Source organism: Pteronotus mesoamericanus, unplaced genomic scaffold (assembly GCF_021234165.1).
Source record: "Pteronotus mesoamericanus isolate MK-2021 breed Mesoamerican mustached bat unplaced genomic scaffold, CSHL_Meso_final scaffold_21, whole genome shotgun sequence".
Classification (NCBI taxonomy): Eukaryota; Metazoa; Chordata; class Mammalia; order Chiroptera; family Mormoopidae; genus Pteronotus; species Pteronotus mesoamericanus.
Window position 1 is genome coordinate 26,822,550 of NW_026555310.1, and position 20,568 is coordinate 26,843,117.

At 37.3% G+C, this 20,568-nt stretch overlaps 2 protein-coding genes across 2 annotated transcripts; one reads left to right on the forward strand and one right to left on the reverse strand.

The window, feature by feature from the left end:
• Positions 1 to 3,385: 3,385 nt before the first annotated feature.
• ART4 (ADP-ribosyltransferase 4 (inactive) (Dombrock blood group)) lies at positions 3,386 to 12,006 on the forward strand. The gene is made up of 3 exons (XM_054590917.1): positions 3,386 to 3,602; positions 5,419 to 6,124; positions 11,915 to 12,006. The coding sequence occupies exons 1-3, from the start codon at positions 3,423 to 3,425 to the stop codon at positions 12,004 to 12,006; spliced, it is 978 nt and encodes a 325-aa protein (XP_054446892.1). The 5' UTR covers positions 3,386 to 3,422.
• A 4,499-nt stretch (positions 12,007 to 16,505) lies between these two features.
• CUNH12orf60 (chromosome unknown C12orf60 homolog) lies at positions 16,506 to 17,262 on the reverse strand. The gene is given in 4 exon segments (XM_054590803.1): positions 16,506 to 16,661; positions 16,663 to 16,748; positions 16,751 to 16,824; positions 16,826 to 17,262. Coding segments are annotated over 4 exon segments (753 nt in total).
• Between the last annotated feature and the right edge of the window lie 3,306 nt (positions 17,263 to 20,568).

Genomic DNA, 20,568 nt, shown 5'->3' on the forward strand with positions numbered 1-20,568 from the left:
TTCAAATATCCGAGGAGAATGTAAAGAGAGCCAACAAGCTCTGAGCACCTGCTCAGTGTCCATGGCATTAGGAAACTGAGCAACAGAGGTCAATAGTTTGACCAAGGTCAAACACTAAGGAAGTTATAAAATTAGAAGTTGGACGGTGGTGCCCTTCTCAAGAGCCTATGTTCTATTCACTAATCAGTCTGCTTCCGAGACAATGTAGTTCATAGATCCATTCCATGTTATTGTATACATTATTTCAGCTTCATTGTCAACACAACCCTGCAAGACTGGTGTTATCATCTTACTTTTACATATAAAGAAAATGAGATGGAGACCTAGCGTGACTTGTTCAAATTCACAAAAGCTGGAAAGTCATGGAGGCAAAATGTCAACACAGTCTGTGCGACTTTAAAATCCATGCCCATTTTACCCATCAAGACAGCACAAATAGATTGCATTGTGAAGAACTGGGTATCATCAAGAAAATAATAGCTGAGTACATCCCAAGTGCTAAACTAATACTAAATTACCTCATGAGAACTTTAATAAAATAGCCCTTAAGGCAAAAGATGGTTTTTTATGAGGTGGGAGGTAGAGGGGGGCAAGACAGGGGAAAGTGGTGGCAGGAAAATGGAAACAAATGTATTTGAACAATAAAAAAACAAAATAAAATAAAATAAAAGATGATTTTTAGTGGCTCTAAACATTGTCAGAAAACATTTTTTTCATTTGAATCTAAAAATGTATGCACACTCACATACCAGATCTCTGGCCTTTTCTTACACCAGTTTATTGTCGGTATTCTCTCTCTTTCCTCCCTCCCTCTGTCTCTTGTCTCTGTCTTTTTCTTTCCCTCCTTTCCTCCCTCTTTCCCTCCTTCCCTCCTTCTTTCTCTTTCTTCCTCTCTCCCCTAGTATGAAAAGGTCACAAAGTTTTCTAGTGTCCCCTAGTGGTCTTAGCCTGTAACTGGCAATCACGTTAGGAAAATTAACAAAATCTTCATAGACAATAATAAAACAACACACAATTCTTTAGTTTTTGGAGACAGTGGGCCACAGGGGTGAGAGGAAAAGGCCTGTTATCACTGACAAGTTATCTAACCTCACAGGGCCTCAGCAAATGCACCCCTGAACTAAAGGTTAAAATAGTGTCTTTTGACAGTTGTTCGTGGGTTGAGATAACACAGTAAAAGGTGTAGAAGCACAATACACTCCCAACAAAAGGTAATTATTCTTTGTAAATTTGAGCAAACCAAGCACAGCTTACTCATTTTTTTACGTCAACTCAAACAGCAAGCTATAGAATTAAAACCATAATTCAAATTTTCAGACCCTAATTCTAGTTCTCTTCATACCTAAATGTCTCAAATTAACAGTTGATAATGAGAAATGTTAAGAACTTTTAGTCATTTTCATACATTCTTGTGTTTTCCATCAAGTCCAAAAATAAATAAATAAACACATTTCATTGGCCAATGGTCCAACTCTAGAATGTGTCTTGAAACTGCAAGAAGCACACAAAAATTTGTGTCCAAAACATGTTCATAAATCATCATTTACAACAGTACTAGGTTGAAATAAACAGGTAAGAATTGACCATTGTTTGTATTTATTGAACAGTCTCTTGGTGCCACGTGTTGTTTTAAGGGTTATGAATATATCAAAGCATTCAGTGAGGTAGGTACCATTATTATCTTCACGTAACATATGAGGAGTCTGAGGAACAAAGAGGTTAATGACCTTGCCCAAGGTCAAATATTAAGGAGTAGTAGAGCCAGAAATTGAACTGAGATCTTTCTCAAGAGCCCATGTTCTACTCCCCACTCAGTCTGCTTCTGAGACAGCATCATCCATGGATGTACCCCATATTCCATCACATGGTAGAACCTATGGTGGAATGTTGGGCAACCATAAAAATTATGTTTTTAGTAAGTATTAAATGATAGGGGAATGTGCATACATTAAAATGTTACGGAAAAAACAATATGCAAAATTGCATACTATATTATTTCAGTCCTAGAATAATGTGTGTGTGTGTAAAGCCAAATCTTAATCTAAATAGTATCTTTCTCTGGGCTATGGGTTATGAGTACTTTTGTTCCCTCCTTTATACTTTTTTAGATATCCTGAACTTTTGTAATGAGACAGAACCACTGGGACCATTATAATTTAGATTAAAAATATATTAAAATAAATATATTTTATATTAAAATAATAATAAAAAGTACCTGAATTACCAATAACAGGATTCAGTTTCTCTTTGTAGTAAAATAATAAATCGGGAAGTGTGACTGGAAAAAGTGTTCAAGAAAAACAAAGACCAGGAACAGAGGAAGGATGTTCAGGCTGCAAAGGGCAGTGTCTATGAGGGAGTGTTTATTAGAATACCAGGGCTGTGTTAGCTTGTCACTGCAGCTCTTCAGAAGCTCTTTGCTTTTTTTTAATTTTTTTTTTATTGTTCAAATACATTTGTCTCCATTTTCCCGCCACCATTTTCCTCTCTCCCACCCTCAATCCTTCCCCACTTTGGTTTCGTCCATGGGTCCTTATACATGTTCCTTGAGTTGACCCTTCCCTGTCTTTTCCCCATTACCTCCCTCCCTGCTTCCCTCTTGTTCCTGTTGGTTTGTTTTTTCTTTCAATGTTGCTGGTTATATTTTCCTTGCTTGTTTATTTTGTTGATTAGGTTCCACTTATAAGTGAGATCATATGGAATTTGTCTTTCACCCCCTGACTTATTGCACTTAACATAATGCTCTCCAGTTCCACTGATGCTGTCACGAAGCAGAGGCTGTCCTTTTGACAACAGTCATTAGGGTTTACTGCAAACTGAAGTAGTATGGATGGAAGATCCTATGTCTTCCATAACAGGAAGAGCAATGACCCCAATAGGTATAATTTCTGGTTTGGAGAGTTTCAAAGATTCTGTGGAAAAGCAGCAAAGACAACCTTTTTTTGGAGAGTAACCCTAAAAGGTTCTCTGCTTTTTGACAATCCCTTCTGGCCAGCCCCTATCAGCAGCACCAGATGGGGCTGACGTAGGCCCATCTTGAGGTGGCATCTTCCCAACAATGCAGCAGCCAATCATGTCACGCGCAGTGAAAGTCTGCCACTCAAGATAATACCACTTGGCTCCAACACTGTGCAGTGTGTGCGGTCTCCTGCCTCCCTAATTTGAGTCTGAGCAGCTGAGCTTGATCCTGAACAGGACTTTGGAATTCCCCCGCATACAGATTAGATTAGGGATTTTCTTTTAATTGGAAGTAACTTCAGTTCACTTTAGAACTCCTTGTTTGGTGCACAGTTCTGGCTATTTGAGAGATTTCAGCTTTGCAGTGAAGTTGGTGGTGGTCAACGGAAGTCTCGACATAGACGTTAGCAAGAAAGGTTCTTGTTGACACTCAAAGAATAGAAAATGTGAGAACTCATTTCAGGATGAAGCTGCAAGAGCTAAGTACATTTAACACAAACAAATGCTGTCCATTGACCAACAGATACAGGAAGATACTTCTCCCAACAACTATGGTTCCTGTGACAGGAACCTGGCTTCTTCGATTGCAGTTTCCTCTGTTGTTGCTGTTGGCTGGCCTGCAGACACCCACGGTGAGTCCCCACGTAGGGTGCAATTGAAGAGTGATTAAAGCTCTGGGTGATTAAAGTGCCAATATAGCCTTCCCCTGGTCACAACCTTTCAGTAACCTTTAGGCACTTGGGATCTAATTTCATTCACATATCTTAAGTTATGCTAGTGAAGAGTGGAAAACAGTTACTTACAATTGTGTAATTCTTTATAGTTTATAATTTTGACATAATGGAAGCTAGTGGCATGACATTATTTTCTGTATTCTCCACAAGATATAAGTAAAGCACTGTTTGTGTAGGACAAATAATGCAAAATTAACCAAGTTTATTTGGCTTTAGAATGTATCATATGAATCAATTGAAAGAAGTATTATAATTGAAAGTTCCACATAAGAGAAAGTAACCTAATGTTAAAAGATCATAGACTATTTGATGTTAGTAATATAATATTTTTAGATTATCATAATGAGATTTGACAAAATGTAATATTATTGATTTTGTTTTATTTTGGCTTAAATAGATTCTCTAGGTTTTCTTGTAAACTTGCTGTAAAGATTTATTGGTTAAAATTATTTAAGCAGTCTTAAAAATTTGTTCTAATTTACACACAAATGGATGATTTAACATAAATAAACAGTAAAAATACCAAATGGCATTTTTATTTTAGTTTCAACCTCAACATCTTTGACATTGACTGGGGCAAAACTTTATCTTTCAATATATTCCTTAATGAGCATTGCTTGTTAGAAAAACATCTTTTTTTTTTTTTGTCAAGCAGGAGACATGTTGAGATTTAAGTCATTGAAATATGGCTGCACATGATGAACTGACGGTACTTAGTGAACTTGTATTCAAACTCTAACTTCAATTTAATACTCACTAAGTATCAGTAAGAAATATTCAATTGGTTACCCATTAGAAAATGTGTTTCTCCTGCTCCTGATTTCCAAGAAAATTGATTTTCCTAGACACACTCCCAACCACTGTCCAAACCTTTACACGCTCTGATACCCAGGACGTGAGCAAATTTACTTGATTGATAACGTAAGGAAGAATAACTGGGTATGCTGAGTTTAACTTTGCTTTTCTTACTCCTGGGAACTAGCCTGATGGCAGAGGCCAGGAAGTCTGTGTCCCTCCATGACAAGAACCTTACCTGGGTAGGCTGCCAGTCAGCACTACCTGTAGCTGAATGGGCAAGTGTGCCTCACTCTGGGGTTTATTCCTCACAAGCCCACTCGCCATCAGACCTAAAGATATATGCCCCAACATGACATTATTCATTAATAAAAATGATATTTTAGCCCTCAACTTTGCTCTTTTTTCAGAGACTGAACAGAAAAAAAGGTTGTTATTTACTGGGGATGCCTTTGGAACACCCAACATCATTTATCACTTAAGTCTTTTCTTAAATAAAGTTCAAAGGCTTAATATAACTTTTAGGTATTTTTAAAAGAGATAGTCCTTACAACACCCATAATGAAATGTGAAAGGAGACAAAAGAGGAAATAGAAAGTAAAACAAAACTTCAAGGTTATTAATTGCATACCCAATATGCAAAAAACAAAAGCAAAAAAAACCCCCTGCGATTTTGCTAATACAAAAATGGTCACGTCCTCCCTGGGGAGATGAGTATTTCTGAGTTTTCAGTGATATTCATCAAATCAAATTCCATCTCTAACACAGGTCACTGATACAGGAAGGACTGGAGCAGTGGAATGATTATGAGTGAAACTTATTTCAGCAAACGCTGGCCTTGAGAAGATGGTCTGGCAGAGTACAGAATATCTGCAGTCAGATACACCATCTGATTTGAAAAAATTATAATCAATATTTCCCTTTCTTACAGGCTGTTATTGAACTCAACTTTGACTTGGCACCAGATTCCTTTGATGATCAATACCAAGGCTGCAGTCAACGGGTCAAAGAGGAGCTAAGTCAAGAGGATTATTTCCAAAAAGAACTAAAAGTCCATAAGAATTATTCCAGGGTCTGGCAAAATGCTCACTTAACCTGGTTGAACCGAGCTAAAGCCCTGCCTACAAACATGACTATCACACACGCTGTGGCCATCTTGGTTTACACATTGAACACCAAGGTTCGCTCTGACTTCACTCAAGCCATGGCCAGCGCTGCCAGGTCTCCGTGGCAGTATAAACATTCATTCCATTTCAAATATCTGCATTACTACCTGACCTCAGCAATACAGCTGCTGAGGAAAGGAATTATAACGAAGAATGACCCTCTGTGTCATGAGGTGTATCATGAGGCTGATTTCTACTTGCAAGCCAACATCGGTGCCATCTTTCGATTTGGCCAATTCCTCTCCACCTCCCTCTTAAGAAAAGAAGCACAGAAGTTTGGGAACCAAACTCTATTTACCATATTTACTTGCCTGGGTGCACCTGTACAAGACTTCTCTCTCAAGGAGGAGGTCCTTGTCCCTCCCTATGAGTTGTTTGAAGTTGTAAATATGAGCTACTACCCAAGAGGAAATTGGTTGCAATTGCGGTCAACTGGAAATCTGAGCAGATATAACTGTCAACTCTTAAAAGGTATAAATTCGTTCTTATCAGGACCACAGACCATAAAATATAGTCTTTTATAAAATATATTTTTCTGAGTGGGCTTGGGGGGAAAAGGCCAAAAACATAGAAATTGGCCTTCAATAATGGGAGAACTGACATATTAGGAAAAAAAGAAACCTACCTTATTTCTCAGTTTCCTCTCTCTTCTTTCTCCTTACCTATCTCTAGGAAAATGTATTTTTACAAAGGCACTAATATATAGGCCATTCTAGCTGAGATAGTCAACCTTGGAAATGACTCTGCATAAAATATAGCATCTTTATCTTCTCCCTCAAACTTATTTTTTTGCTATGGCCATTTCATCAGTAAGGAGTGTTAAAGGTAAATCAGAAGGCATGATTCATTCATTTGCTCTTATCTATTAAGCGCCTTCTGTGTTCTGGGAACTGTCATAGGAGACCCCAGGCAAAATAAAAGGATAAAGCAAAACTGCTATCCTAGGAGGATTTTTAATCTAATGAGCAATGGAAATATAAACAAATATCTACACATGAAAGTACAAAATAATACACCCAACATTTAAGCAATGGTTGTGGCTGCTCAGTGTAGCAAGCTACTCATTCTCCCTGGGGAAAGAGAGGAAGACTTCAGAGTAGAGGACCACGTGGGACTTGAAGTAGGAATGGGGGGTTTTAGTGAGAGAAGAGAGGACAAGTCATTTCAAGCAGGGAACAGTATACTGAGTCACAGAAATTCTAGACAGCCTAGTGACTTCAGAGCCTCTCCAAAATTCTGGATGGCAGCAGCGTAGGATGTGCAGGGAATAGGAAGGGGGCTGGGACGAGGAAAAAAGCAGGAGAGTGATCATGTCTGGAGGGTTCTGGTGGGGCCTGACTATAAAAAATCTGTAGTCCATGATCAGGGCTTTTGAACTTCATGCTGTACGTAGGTAATAAGTCACAAGAAGTTTTTAAGAAAAGGAGCACCAGTTAGATCAATATTTTTACAACAGCCCTGATAAAATCACAGAAAATAAACTGAAGCAGGAGAAATTAAAGATATCACAATATTTTAAAAATTGAAAAGCTCTTTTTTTTTAGAAAAACAGGTGATTGATTCCATTTTATCCTCGCATATTGCCAGCCACAGTCATTTCCCAAGGTGGTAGTTTTGTAGCAAATGCTGTTCCCTATTTGATTCAGAAGGAGGGAGAATGTCATCCATATATACAGATTTTTACTCTCAACCCAGCTGCAAAGATCCTTGCTTTGGGTAGGAAGGTCTACCTTTGAAATATCCTCTACTCCATCATTATTGCTGCTGTTAAAAATACAGGCTGTCAGTATTTCTTAACCTGTCAAAGCTGTAGAGTTGCAAAGAGCCTTAAACTGGCATCCACACTGATGTCTAGGGCCTGCTTCCTCTGGCCGCAGAGCAAGGGAAAGGTGACCTACCACACCTTTTATCCTCCCTCTTCTCTCATTGTCAGTGTGGCAAGCAGCAATAGGAGTGAAACGTACATCTGCTCCACAGATCCAACAGATTAGTGTTTGTAGAGGACAATGAACAACTTAGAGTAGAATCTGAAGAAAACTAAGGTTTTAATAATAAATGAGAACATTTATAGCCAAGTTCCAAGATTCTTTGGAACCTGAGTAGGATACCGTTGCTTCATTTTCATCATGAATTTGAGACAAATAACTATTACTAGGTTAACTAGCAGAGTAATATATAATAAGTGAAAAATCAGAACATTATGTCAAGGAGTAGAAAACTGAGAGAGAGGAATATATACTGAAACTATTACCCATTTTATGCCACTCTGTAAGTTTCAAAGAGAAATATTTCAGGACCCTACCACCCAAACAGATGATCTTTGCTTTCCTGTGGGAAAACTATCCAAACTCAATTTTAACTTGGTCTTGAGTTAAGGCTTGCTGGGGTATGCCATGTTTATTACTAGATTCAGGAAGCTTGATTGGTCTTGACTGGATATTTGAAATCACAAATCATCCTTAAGGGAATCGATAATCTTGTGTTGCTCTGTAAATTCTTTGTGGGCACTAATTTGACTACACAGTATTTAAGAGCTTGGCATGGAATTCAGGCAGTTTGATCTCAGATCCGCCTTTCTGTATTCATATCCAGCCTGCATCCCTTTTTAGCTGTGTTCTCAGTCAAGTTGCTTAAACCCTAAGTTTCTTCATCTATACAATGAGCATCATAATAGAATCCTACAGGGCTCTTGTGAAGATAAAATAAAATGCTAACTAATTTCTATGCTCTCTAGCATACAATAAATGATACATATGTGTTAACTATTACTAACTTCAGTTCACTGGCAAATGTTTGTTGAATAAGTGAATTAATAAATAAAGCATTCTCTTTCACACCTCTAAGTGAGCTGAGCCTTGGGTCAGATTACCCTACAACTCAATTGACTAAAAACAGTTCCAATATTTGCTAGAAGAAAATATTCTAGAAGTTTCAACCCCTTGTTTAAGACCAAAGAGCTGTAGCCATAACGTAAACACCTGGAATGTGACTACTTGCAATGTGGCTTACCATAACTATCTTGTTCTTAGAAATTTGCCAATTAGCAGCTTGGGCAGCCTTTGGAAAAGAGATTGTAAATGGGAAAATAAAAATACCACTGGTCTTAGAAAGTGTTATGTTGTTCAAAGACATTGTATCATAGACCAAAAGTTGGAATTGGAGTGTCTTCCCAGCCAGCACAGTTCGAAAAGTGTCTAGAGAGTAAGAGGGAAAGAGTGATCTCGAGCTTTAGAGATGACATTTGTCCTTGGACTCGGCTCTGACTGAAAGTTGCAGAAAAGTCTTCTTCATCCTCTGGTTCCACCTTACCTAAGCCTCATCTGCCATTGGTTTGTTGTTACCACAGTCACTTTAGTTGAGGACACAAAGACTGTATAGCCTTGGAATTGACACAACAAATATCTGCCTAGCTCTACTAACTTTTTAAGAAAGTTTTTGATTGGCTTCAGAATACTTTCAGCTATTAACTGCAACTTTTCTCAATAAGCAAGCTATGTCTGAAACTTTCTTTAAGTCATTGCCGTTAATTAATAAATAATACTCTATCCAAACCCGTGAAGCAGTATAGGATTGACACATACATGAACAATGGGCGGAGGGAAGTAATGTGTTTTCTTATCTGAGAGTCCTTCACTGGGAGGAACTAAGATCAATGTAGGGGAAGAAAAATAATTTTCCCTGTACCCTTCCATGTTCCTGGCTGAGAATCACCATCTCCCCCCCTCCACACACACACACACACACACACACACACACACACTCATGCGCGCACACACACACATTGTAATGGAAAGACAGTTTAACAAGAAAAAAATAATAGTTTTATACATGCAGGAACCCCATAAAGATATGAGATTCAAACTCAGCCAGAGAAGTAAAACTTATAATGTTTCTGAGCTAAGGAAAGGAACAGGGATCTGAGGCTTTAAAGAGGAGGAAGACAATTTGTAGGAAGATGAGAAGGGTAAATGTTTGGTAAACAAGTATGTTTGCCCTGCAATTCAAATAAGTTTGTTTAATACAAAAAGTTATCTCTGATAGTAGCTCTCTTCTTGGTACAGGACCCCTTTGATAATTCTTTTAGGCAGTTAAGGGGGAGATAAAAAGCTTTTCCTGAGTCTGCTGGGCCTTGATAGCCTTCAGCTCAAAATAGTCATTATGCCAAAGAGGCCTATTTTAGGATGATATATTCTGCTCCTCCTCAGTCTCTTCATCAGACCTGATTTTCTATATAACTACATTTGCCCACTTCATTTCTCTCAGTCACCTGGGTGGCACAATTCACCTTAAAATTAACCTAGAGAATTCACAGATGGTGCTTTCGAGCACTGATATCCAATTTCTCGTGAAAGTAGAATCTTCTCAGTAGACTGTTTCCTTTCCATTTTTTTTTACTAGCAGAAACCATAAGTTATTCTATATCCCCAAAAGTCCCTGTGAGCCAGTGACTTATGTTTCCTCTCCCATTCCCTCTTAATGTGGCAGACATGATATCTGAAAGCCAACATAAACACCTTTGAAAACTGGCCAGCCAGAACACTGTAATTCTCCTAGTGAAGAGACAGTAGATTAAAGAGCATTCCAGTCCTTCAATTTATTTCAAAGTTGGTTTTGTTAACTTGCAACTTCAGTTCTCAAGTTCGAAGACCTTCCAGGAGTCTGTTGCCTTCAGAGAGTTGAGAAATCAAATTAATAGCATAATATACAGGATCCGGCAGAAGTAATGCCTGCTTGAGTGTGGTCAGTGGGGTGCATGAATGTCTCACACCAGATGGACAGCAATTTGAACATTTCACCTAAAATGGCATACAGTGTGCTTGAGTGTGATATTGTTATGTTACAGAATTACATGCTTATGGTTTTGTAATAAAAATTTTTATAACAAAGAGGGGCATTATTTGTGCCGGACCCCAGTATTAAAGGGAAGGAATTTGTAAAAAAAAAAAAAAAACCGTTTAAGACATTCTAAACTGACAGTTTTTCCCACTAATTCTTCTTTCAGCCCTCATATGACCTATGCTAGTTACCATAGAAACAGATGTTTTCAGGTCCATGGAAAAACTCAAAGTATGTTATGTTAGCTATTTGCCCTTAAATGTTGTTTCTTCAGCAAAATAATCTGTGCCAAAAATCTGTAGACACACAAACACATGCTTTGTTTTGTATCATTGAATTTACAAAGAAGAGGGGTTTATTTGTTAAAATGTTTAACATAATCAGGATTCTTAAGCATGTTTCTAGAAAAACAAATGTAGTCAATTGTTTGTACTAAGCCTGGTTTTACATGTTAACCTTGCCAGTTATTAGAGGTGAAAACATGGGCAAATGGCTTAATCTCTCTGTGCTTGCTTTTTCTTTTAAATAGAAATAATTTTTAATAAAACCTACTTTATAAGATTCTGGAAGGTAAAAGCACTTAGAAACAGTATCTGATCTGTATAAATAAGTACTCAAAACTTTTTGGCTACTATTACCATTATTATAATCTATTTTATTAACTTCCCATTTCCTATTTTCTTTTCTTCTTGGCTTCAGTTTTCTCACATTAGTTTTCCCTATTTGTGGCATCACATTCACCTTCAAGTGCAGTGTCTAACTCAGACAAATGTAAGAAAGAACGCACATGTAATTGAATGAATCTAGGAGGCCACAGGGCACAGTGGAAAGAGAATTGACCCCAAGTCAGTAAGATCTGGGCATATGTTAGTAGTTATGTGGCCACGGGTAAATGACAACTTTTGAGCTGGTTCCTTCATTTATAAAATGGGGGAAATACATGCCTAGAAGATGTTCTGATAGCAAGCAGTATCCACCCTCTCAAACACAACTGAAAAACTCCAAGAAAGTACTTCGCACATGGAAGCAGAATAATAAGTTCAATAGTGCAAACGTGTGCTTCAGTAATATTAACAATAAGAATAGGAATAAAAGAAGATACAGAAGAAATAATGCTTATCATTTTTGAGTGCCAACTTTTCCTAGATAATATTCTAAAATAATAATGCTTATTACTTTCTAGTCGGGTAACCTGAAATACATCTTTTAATTTCTTGGTGCCTGTTTCATCATCTGTAAAATGTGCAAGCTGAGTTCTATTGGTTAGAAATACCTGAGAATACTTTTTTCAAAGTAGCTAATTTCAAATATTTTTATTAGAAATTTTCTAAGTTAAAAAATTGAATCAAAAGAAAAATTAGGTAGTTTTAAAAAAATCTCTGCCACCTAAAACATCTCTAACTTTTTGTTTATTTGTTTTTACAGCTTCCAGCAAAAAGTATGTCCCTGCTCCTGTAATTGTTGTGGTCCTCTCCATTTTGATCAACGTCATCATCTCTTCCAAAAGTGGAATATAAAGGAACCTTGTAATTTTGTTTTTCTGGAACCCTGTTGCTTTATTTCTGTCAGGACACCCTGAATATCCTTGGGGAATCACCCCCCAACTAATTGATGCAGAGCTGGCTTAGCCCATTGCCTACGAGTGGGCCTGTAACTCGGTGCGTTTCTTCTCCAGGGCTATAGCACAGCCATGCTAAAGTAGAAAATAACACAATCAGAGTCTGAGAGATAAATTCAGGGTACTATATTTGGCACTGGAATTGGGAGTGGAGTGGGGCCTTTTTTTAACGGAGATTACCAAAAACAGAGTATGAGCCTAGAGCTACTAGCAGCTATGTTGCCCCCAAGAAGGGAGACAGTAGCTCCTTGAGAATGGAGTTAATACAGTAAAGGAACAGTTTAAAAATGAAAAGAACTCAGTACAGACGAGAGTATATGATCCCCTAGATCCAACTGTTCCTGAAACTGGATACTGTGGGCTTTTCAATTACATGAATCAATAAACTATATTTTTGCTTAAAGAATTTGAATTAAACTTTTTATCTCAAGCAATTGAGGGAGTTATGATGAATATAAGGACATTCCCTTATTTTTTATTTAGTAGTCCTAATAAGAACAAATCAGAGAAGCCTGAGTTAGAAAGCAAAAGACAAATTCTTCATCAAATGGGAAAGTTTTGCACCCCACAGACATAATTAAGGAGTGAATTTTCTTCAGAGATTTTTATTAGTATTCAAGACCAAATTAGTGTGGTCTCAGATGGGGGGAAACATGGAAACTTGAGAAATACAAGGGAAAGATGTTAGTGAGATCACAATCACTCTCATTAATGGGGTGTTGTAAATATGTTTCCAAACCATTACAGAAGATAAAATTTAAACACATATGTTACTTTATAAAGAACGTATGGAAAATTGGATTTTAAGTATTCATTGTTAATTCACATATTTTAGGTACATGTATAAAGAACCCATGATAATGGACAACAAGGTGGGTATTGACTGAAGGGGAGGAGGTAGGCGGGGCAGGGGAGAGAAATGGGGGAAAAATTGGGACAACTGTAATTGAACAAAATTTTTTTTAAAAAAGGAAAGCATGGGGATGTGTGTGGAGATAGTCAAAGATATGGGAGAAGAAAAACATCTAATTACAAGCCAGTATCAATGATATATTGAGCCCCCATTATGTGCAAACAATTAGGTAAAAAGAAATATAAATCTTTGAATTTCACAGTTGGGAATGTTCCCCACCTCTTCTTCTGGTATTACACAATGTAGGCGGGGTGATGGGAAGTTACTTGACCTCATCTCCAAAGACCCTTGAATTGGCTAAATGGAGTGAAAGTGAGAGCTAGCTTCATATCTTTGAATTCTGAAAGTCCATGTTACTTAGAGATTTGAAACAGCAAAAGTGAAAATCAACTCCCATAGTCCCAGTAGGACTTCCAGAAGGGTCTGTGTCATGATAGAAGAAACTCAATGGGAAATTAGAGGCATAAAATCACCTGGTAGAGAATAGAGTCATCTAGTACTATGATTGTTTACACTGGGATTTTGAGAAAATCAGGGCCAAGGGCATTGCTGTCACACAGTTTTCATTGGCCTCTCACCCAATAAAGCAAACATAGAATTTCCATAAAGATAATTACTAAGTCCATTGCACAGGGACTTTAGCAAGTCAGTGGCTACCTAGGACCCAGGAATGCTTTGAAGTAAGACTATGTTAATGAGACCGTGGTGAAATGTGTTAGGAATAGCCTCTCAACATCTTAGATATATTTTTTCCTGTGCCATATAAATGCATTTATTGAGTCATACTATGCACAAAGCACTTTGGGGATTAAATGTTGAATTACACTACACCAGATCTTCCATGAATGCATAATGTCTTGGGAGGAATTAAGAAAAGAACACAAACAAGTAACAAGGGAAATACCAAAAAGAAAGAGGAAAATCAAGTCTCTCATTCATGAAAATTCAGAAGAGACATTCTTTCTAAATGAGGCAAGATGAGAAGCTTCACAAAGGAGACAACACTGAGTGAGGCCTTGAGACACTGAAGTGGGAGCAAGGGTCAAGAGAAAGGAGGAAAAACAGTAGGGGCAAGTATGTATCAAGTGCTTAGTGCCAAAAGTAATTACAAATAATAAGTGACTGGAGTTCAAAAGAAAATGAGATTCTTCTGGCCTGGAATTGGATATGACTTTCTATCTGAGAAGAGGCTTAGGGGAGGAGCTTCAGATTGGTGGAAAAGAAAGGTAAGTAGAAAAAAGAGGTGAGATAGAGGAATGACCAATGTATATAAGCGTCAGAAAATAGACAGGCCTGCCAGAGTGAAGCAATGATGTAGACTGTAGAGGAAAGTTGCAGCCTCTCAGCTAAGCTCAAAAGCCAGCCTAAAGCATTTGATCTCCATGAGAAATCAGTCTTCTGGGTAAGAAAATTCTCTTCAGTTACTCTTAAAGCATGCTCCCAGTATCAGCAGCAACAGCATCCCTGCAGAACCTGTTAGAAATGTGAATTCTAGGACCTGAGCCCAAATCTATGGAATCAGCCACCGAAATCTATTTAATAAACCCCTTTAGCTTGTAATTTAGGTGATTATGATCCTGAAGGGAATAATGAAGTTTTTTAAAAAGATAACTTAGTTCTTTCCTTTCCTGCTGTTGCTTTACTGAATGGCTCTCTGGAGATAAAAATGATTCTCTTGAATCAAGTAGATTTGTGGGTTTAGTTAAAGAGGAATGTACATGATTTACATTCCCTCAATCTCTGTAGTCCCAATTTTTTGAGCAAGGAGTCTATAAAGTGGGCCATTGATTTAAACTGATTCAGAGAATAAGTTCATGAAACTTTAGAACAGTTTCAAAACCCTCTGTAATTTCTGCTCCTTTGTTAGTCTGTGATAACTTCTGAAGATAAAGGGACCTTCAAATTTGCATTAATTCACATGGATAGTGAAAAGAGGCTAGCTACAGTGTAAAGTTGTGTAGTACTTATATCCTGTTGTAATTTTATTAATGTAACACATGCATCTCTCTTTTTGTATATACAAAAATATTCTGGCCCCATTCATTACTTTTATTTTTATAATACGGTGCCCTAATATGCTTACGTGCTTGTCCTGAAGTTCTCTGTTTATTCCTACTTTTAAAAAAATCAATCCAGTGAAAGAAAATTTCAGTAGAGTTTGATTTGATTGGGGAATTAGGATTCTTGGCCTGAATTGTCTGATGATCTGAATCAAATGGACTTATAATGAGTGGACTAGTTCTTGATTTGGTAAAATTCAACATCCATTTAGCTAGATGTTCTCAGACATACCAAGATGTGTTGAACATTGGCTACTGATAAAAAGTGTGTTGGGGGTAGGGGGGCTGTTATAAATATTACAGGACTTTTCTTTCTTTTTTCCTTTTGTTATTTTTTAATAACTACGGAGGTTATCTTGGTGAAAGTGATTGCATAGAAGGCTAAAAAGCATATAGAATACCTTCTTCCTCCCTCTTCATCAAATGCTCGCACATAATTTCTTTCCCTTTTTCTTTCTCATGCTTCAGACTTTTTTTGAACAGAGTATAGAGAAAATTTCTTTTTAAAGGAAAAAATAAGATTTAAGATTTTACATGAGGAAATGTTTAAATGAGGAAAACAACTTAGGCATTTTCAGAAGGAAAATTCCAATAAAGAACTGGAGTAATTAATTGCTTTTCTTAATTTCTATAAAGTTCCTATTAGGTGTCACGTGAAATACAGCAATCTTGAACACATACAGTCATGAGGGCCAAAGACTCTGTAGCAGCCAAATGAACTTGTCTAACTTTTCTTCCCCAATACAAGCACATCTCAGACATCCTACTTCTCCAAGAGTTATGCTCTTTTCATTGTGAAAGATCAGATCATCACCTCTGTTTTTCAGCCCCTAATATCTCCTAATCATAAGACATCAGTAGTAAACAAATAAGAATAAATCATCTACTCTGATCTTATTCATGTAAGCAAGAAAATTCTATTCTCATCCAGTGTTCTTATTTACTTCTGGAGAAAACTTATCAAAAGTGTTCAGTAATTGCTTATGATAGTCAAGGCCCTGAGATATGTAGAAATTGGTATATGAGTGACGAAAGTGCAGAGAGCCATTTTTTATGTTTCCTAACCCTCAACAGTTGTTTCTGCCTGATTACCTAATGGTAATGTTTACATTTACTGGGACATTGCACTGTAGTAACTAGAAATATAATTACTAAATGGAAATTAATTTAAAGTTATTTCGATTATCATTTAAGATGAAATATAATATTTGTAAACATCTTCAAATGAAATATTATCTTGGTTTTTTTAAACAATAAATTCTTTTTAGTAACTACCATTTCAAGCAGTTTCTTTTTTAACAGAGCAATACTTGAAGTAATTGGTTTGCCAGGCAACTATTCTTTGCGTCAATGTCCCAATCGACTACATATCTGACATCAAAGTCTTAGAACGTGCCATGAAAACTCACAGGATCTGAACTGATTTTATGACAGAAATGAGCACTTCTGTTGCACTCCTACTACTCTGGCTTTCTTAACCCCAGAAAAATTCATTTCCACAGTTTTTTGGGCTTTTTGGAGGATCTCTGATATTGGTCCCATAGTTTTGACAATTTGCTCCAACTGATCTGTGGCTGACTCAAATAGTATTCTTACTACTGTCAGTTTTTAATGCATCCCGCAACTTCTCCGCAGTGTCTATTGCAGTGGTTTCGAATGGACCTGCCATTTTTCAGATGCAGTAGCATCTGATTGCTCTTTGGTATCTTTTCTTTGGAAGACACTAAATTGAAGATTAATGACGGTACTTCATCAAGAGTGCAACAGAAGATTCCAAACTCCCAGGGGTGTTACCACTATCTATCAAAGAGACAATGATTGGTATATGGACATTTCTGAACCCTTCTTTAGCTGACTGATGCAACTCCTTTACATTGGTACTCTTCTCATCCACTGAGCACATAGCTGTTGCAATCTTGAAAAATAAAAGTTCCTTTTACATCTTGTCATCCTTTGCATCCACTACAGATTGCTTCTCCTTAAAAATTATGAGCATTTGTTTAAAGACTTCCTTAATATAACCATCTTCTTTCACAGCCATTCAGATGACCTGATTATTCATACTGCTGTTAAACAATTCAGTAAATGTGTTTGTAAAGGAAGCAAAATCTTGCATGTGAAAAAAGAATATTTTGGCAGTTTGAACCATCCTCTCTTTATCCTTTTCTGACTCTGAAGACATTTTCCAGCAAAAATGCTTCAGCACTGCAAAACAAAGCAGCAAGCCAAATGAAAACTAAAAGCACATCTGTGAACCATAGAAAAAAAAGACTCAAAGCATTATCTGAATGTGAAGATAATTCCTGTCAACAGTTGGAAAACTACACAAGCTTTAAAGCAGAAATGAGCCTGTGCTTTAATAAAAATAATACCAAAACTATTAAAACAGAGTAAAATAGAGGTGTTTCGTTTAATTAAACCACATATCAAATATTGTGTACTGGATTCTGAATTGGATATGCTTTATTACGGAATGACACTATTCTCAGGTATTACCCTCAATAGCTATTCAATCTAATGGAAAATACTGAATAAATTATTAAAAATTATACAGAAAGTTTTTGGTTCCAGTTAAGATAGAGCAAGCACACTTCATACAACCTTTCCTCCTGATTACCACTAAAACTCTTTCACAAAATCTATGAAGTAACTATCGTACAACCCTGAAAGTTGGATAACAGCAGACTGAGGAAGCAGACAATGCAGCATTGCAAAGACGTATAAGGCAATTTGATGCAAATTCCCAAAATGTCTGTCCTGTCTAAAAATGTTTCTGTACTTTCACTACAAACTTCCTCTTCTGCTCTGGAGAAGAGTGCTATTGTCACTAACCATTGTTCATGATCCTACAATATTTTTTGTAGCTCCTCTAGAATCTTTCTCTATCAATCATCTTCTCTTTCTCTTGTGCTGTGGTCTGAAGAGTGCCCCCCCTCAAATTCATATGTTTAAACCCTAACCTTCAGTACGACTATATTTGGAGATAGGTCATACGAGGAAATAAGGTTAAATGAAGTCATAAGGGCAGAGTTCTGATGTGATAGGATTAGTGTTCTTGTAAAAGGAAACACCAAAGACCTCATTCACTTACTCTCTCAGCCATGTGAGAGCACAATGGGAAGGTGACTCCCTGCTAATAGGAAGAGAGCCCTCACCAAAAACTGAACGACTGGCACCTTGATCTTAGATTTCCCAGCCTCCAGAACTTTAAGAAAATAAATTTCTGTCCTTTATGCCACCCAGTCTATGGCATTTTGTTATGGCAGCCATGTGGTATCTTTCATCTCGCTCTTCATTTTTCCTTCTCCTGTACATACATACTGCTTCCTCCTCAATTAAAAGTTTGACTTTGACTTCCCTTCTAGTAATAATGTCATCTCATTCCTTCCTTTCTCAAATTTCTCAAAAGAGAAATTGTAATTAATTCTGTCCCTCATATTTTCCTATAAAGCACCAATAAGTTCTAATTATCAAATCTGTTGGCCAATTTCCAGGCCGTAGCCATTTTGAGTTCTCTTCATTATTTAAAATTGCCAATTGCCTCTTCCTATCTCAAAATTTTCTCTTCCCGAGGCCCCCATGATGTACAACTCTGGTCCTTCTACATCCTCTCCAGACATTTTTATTTTCACAGGCTTCTCTTCCTCCTTATACCACCAATAACTCTCCAGTCTCCTAAGCTCAACATGGCTGTGTCTTTGACCTTGGTTATGTTCTATACTTTCTCCCTTGGAGATTGCAACTGTTCCCATCACTACAAATGCCATCTGGATACAGATGACTCCTGAACCTTGTAGTGTAACCTCAGCAGTTCTCCTGATGCTCAGGTCTGCATTTTCAGCTACCTACTGGCCATCTCTGTAGGCCACTGCACCAGTGTATGCCATACAATGTATACACAAACTGCACTTGTCTCCTTGAAAAACGCTTTTCCTCTTAACCTTTGCCTTATGGTTGAGGTTCAAAATCCATCTTCATTTTCTCTTTCCCATATCACATCCGTCCCTAACACTTTCTAATTCTCTCTGAACTTATCTCTGTCTCTCCTGTCCCTGCCAGTCACATAACTATTCCAGGTACCTCTTATCTCGACAATGTTGATGGTCTCACAGTTGGTCTCAATACATTTAGCACACAGGTCACAGTTAAGTCCACAGGCACAATCCAACCAGCAGAGGTGTTCTGTTAGACCACCAGAATGCGTTTTCAAAATTTATATCAGTGGCCAAATTTAAAAACCAGAAGACAGAAATTTTGATTTCTGTTGATTGTTGAAATAATGAGATTAACTGGCAGCATTAAGCCCAGGTTCTGAGTTGGAAAAATTAGCCAGAGTTGAAGTTGTCCTCTTCAGACTAGACATTCATCCTCTATACCCTTTTGTCTTACACTATGTGTTTCAAGTACTTACATATCTTGTCCAGTTACTGGAAGCATTGGAGTTGCTGACCTATGTTTATTGCTCATACCAAATAATGCAGCTTATATAAAGTGACCTTTCTGAAATCTAATCCTCATACTGTTCTCCCACAAGCAAAACATTTAATGGTTTGATATTGCCAAGAGAATAAAATAAATTTCCTACCATGGCATTTAAGACCATTTACAAACTGCTCTCAATGTTTCACTACCTGCCTTCCCTTCACAGCTCTTATAGATACACCTGTCCCACCAGCAGAATGGATTAATTTTTTCCCCTGAAAATGCTCTACAATTTTTCATGCAGCTCCTTTCTATTTTCTGCACCCATATTATCTCCTTCATACCCCAGCTCCTACACATCTGTGGAAATCTTACCTATCCATCCATCCCTAGTTCAGATCCACTGACTACACTTGCTTTTTTGTTTTTCTCCCATGACCCTAGTTGGTGGGGCCCTAGGATACATGAAGTACAAATTGACCCACCAGGACAAAAATAAAATAATACCCTACTTAGCCCTTCTTTAGAATTACAATAGACAGCACACTTAGATTTTATGTCTCCTAGCTGGCATCTTGATCCTGTATCCTCTATCTACCCAATAACAACAGAAATTATTGTTGTTTATATTTAAAAAGGAAAGCTTTCATTTAGTAAGCTTTTGCCATAGACCAGATACTATGCCAAGTGCTTTACATGCATTATCTCATTTAATCCTGATGACAATCCATAGATTATGTACTCATACTCACATCATACCAATGAAAATATTTAGAGAGCTCTATTAAGTGATTTTCCCAAGTTTACATAGCCAGTTAGTGGTACTTTGAATACACAAAATCGGGACAATCTCATGCAGAAGCCTGTGGTCTCTCCACAAAATTACACCGGGCTGAGTGACTCTCCTGCTTCTGAGATGTCTTTGTTTTAGAGAAAGCAAGGGGGATTAGGACAGAATCCAGAGAAAGAAGCAAGATCACAAGATTCTGATCTAAACGTTAAGGGAAAAGAGTCAAGTTGGTCTTTAAGATTTTTATATTAAGACTATTCACCAAGATAACAAAAA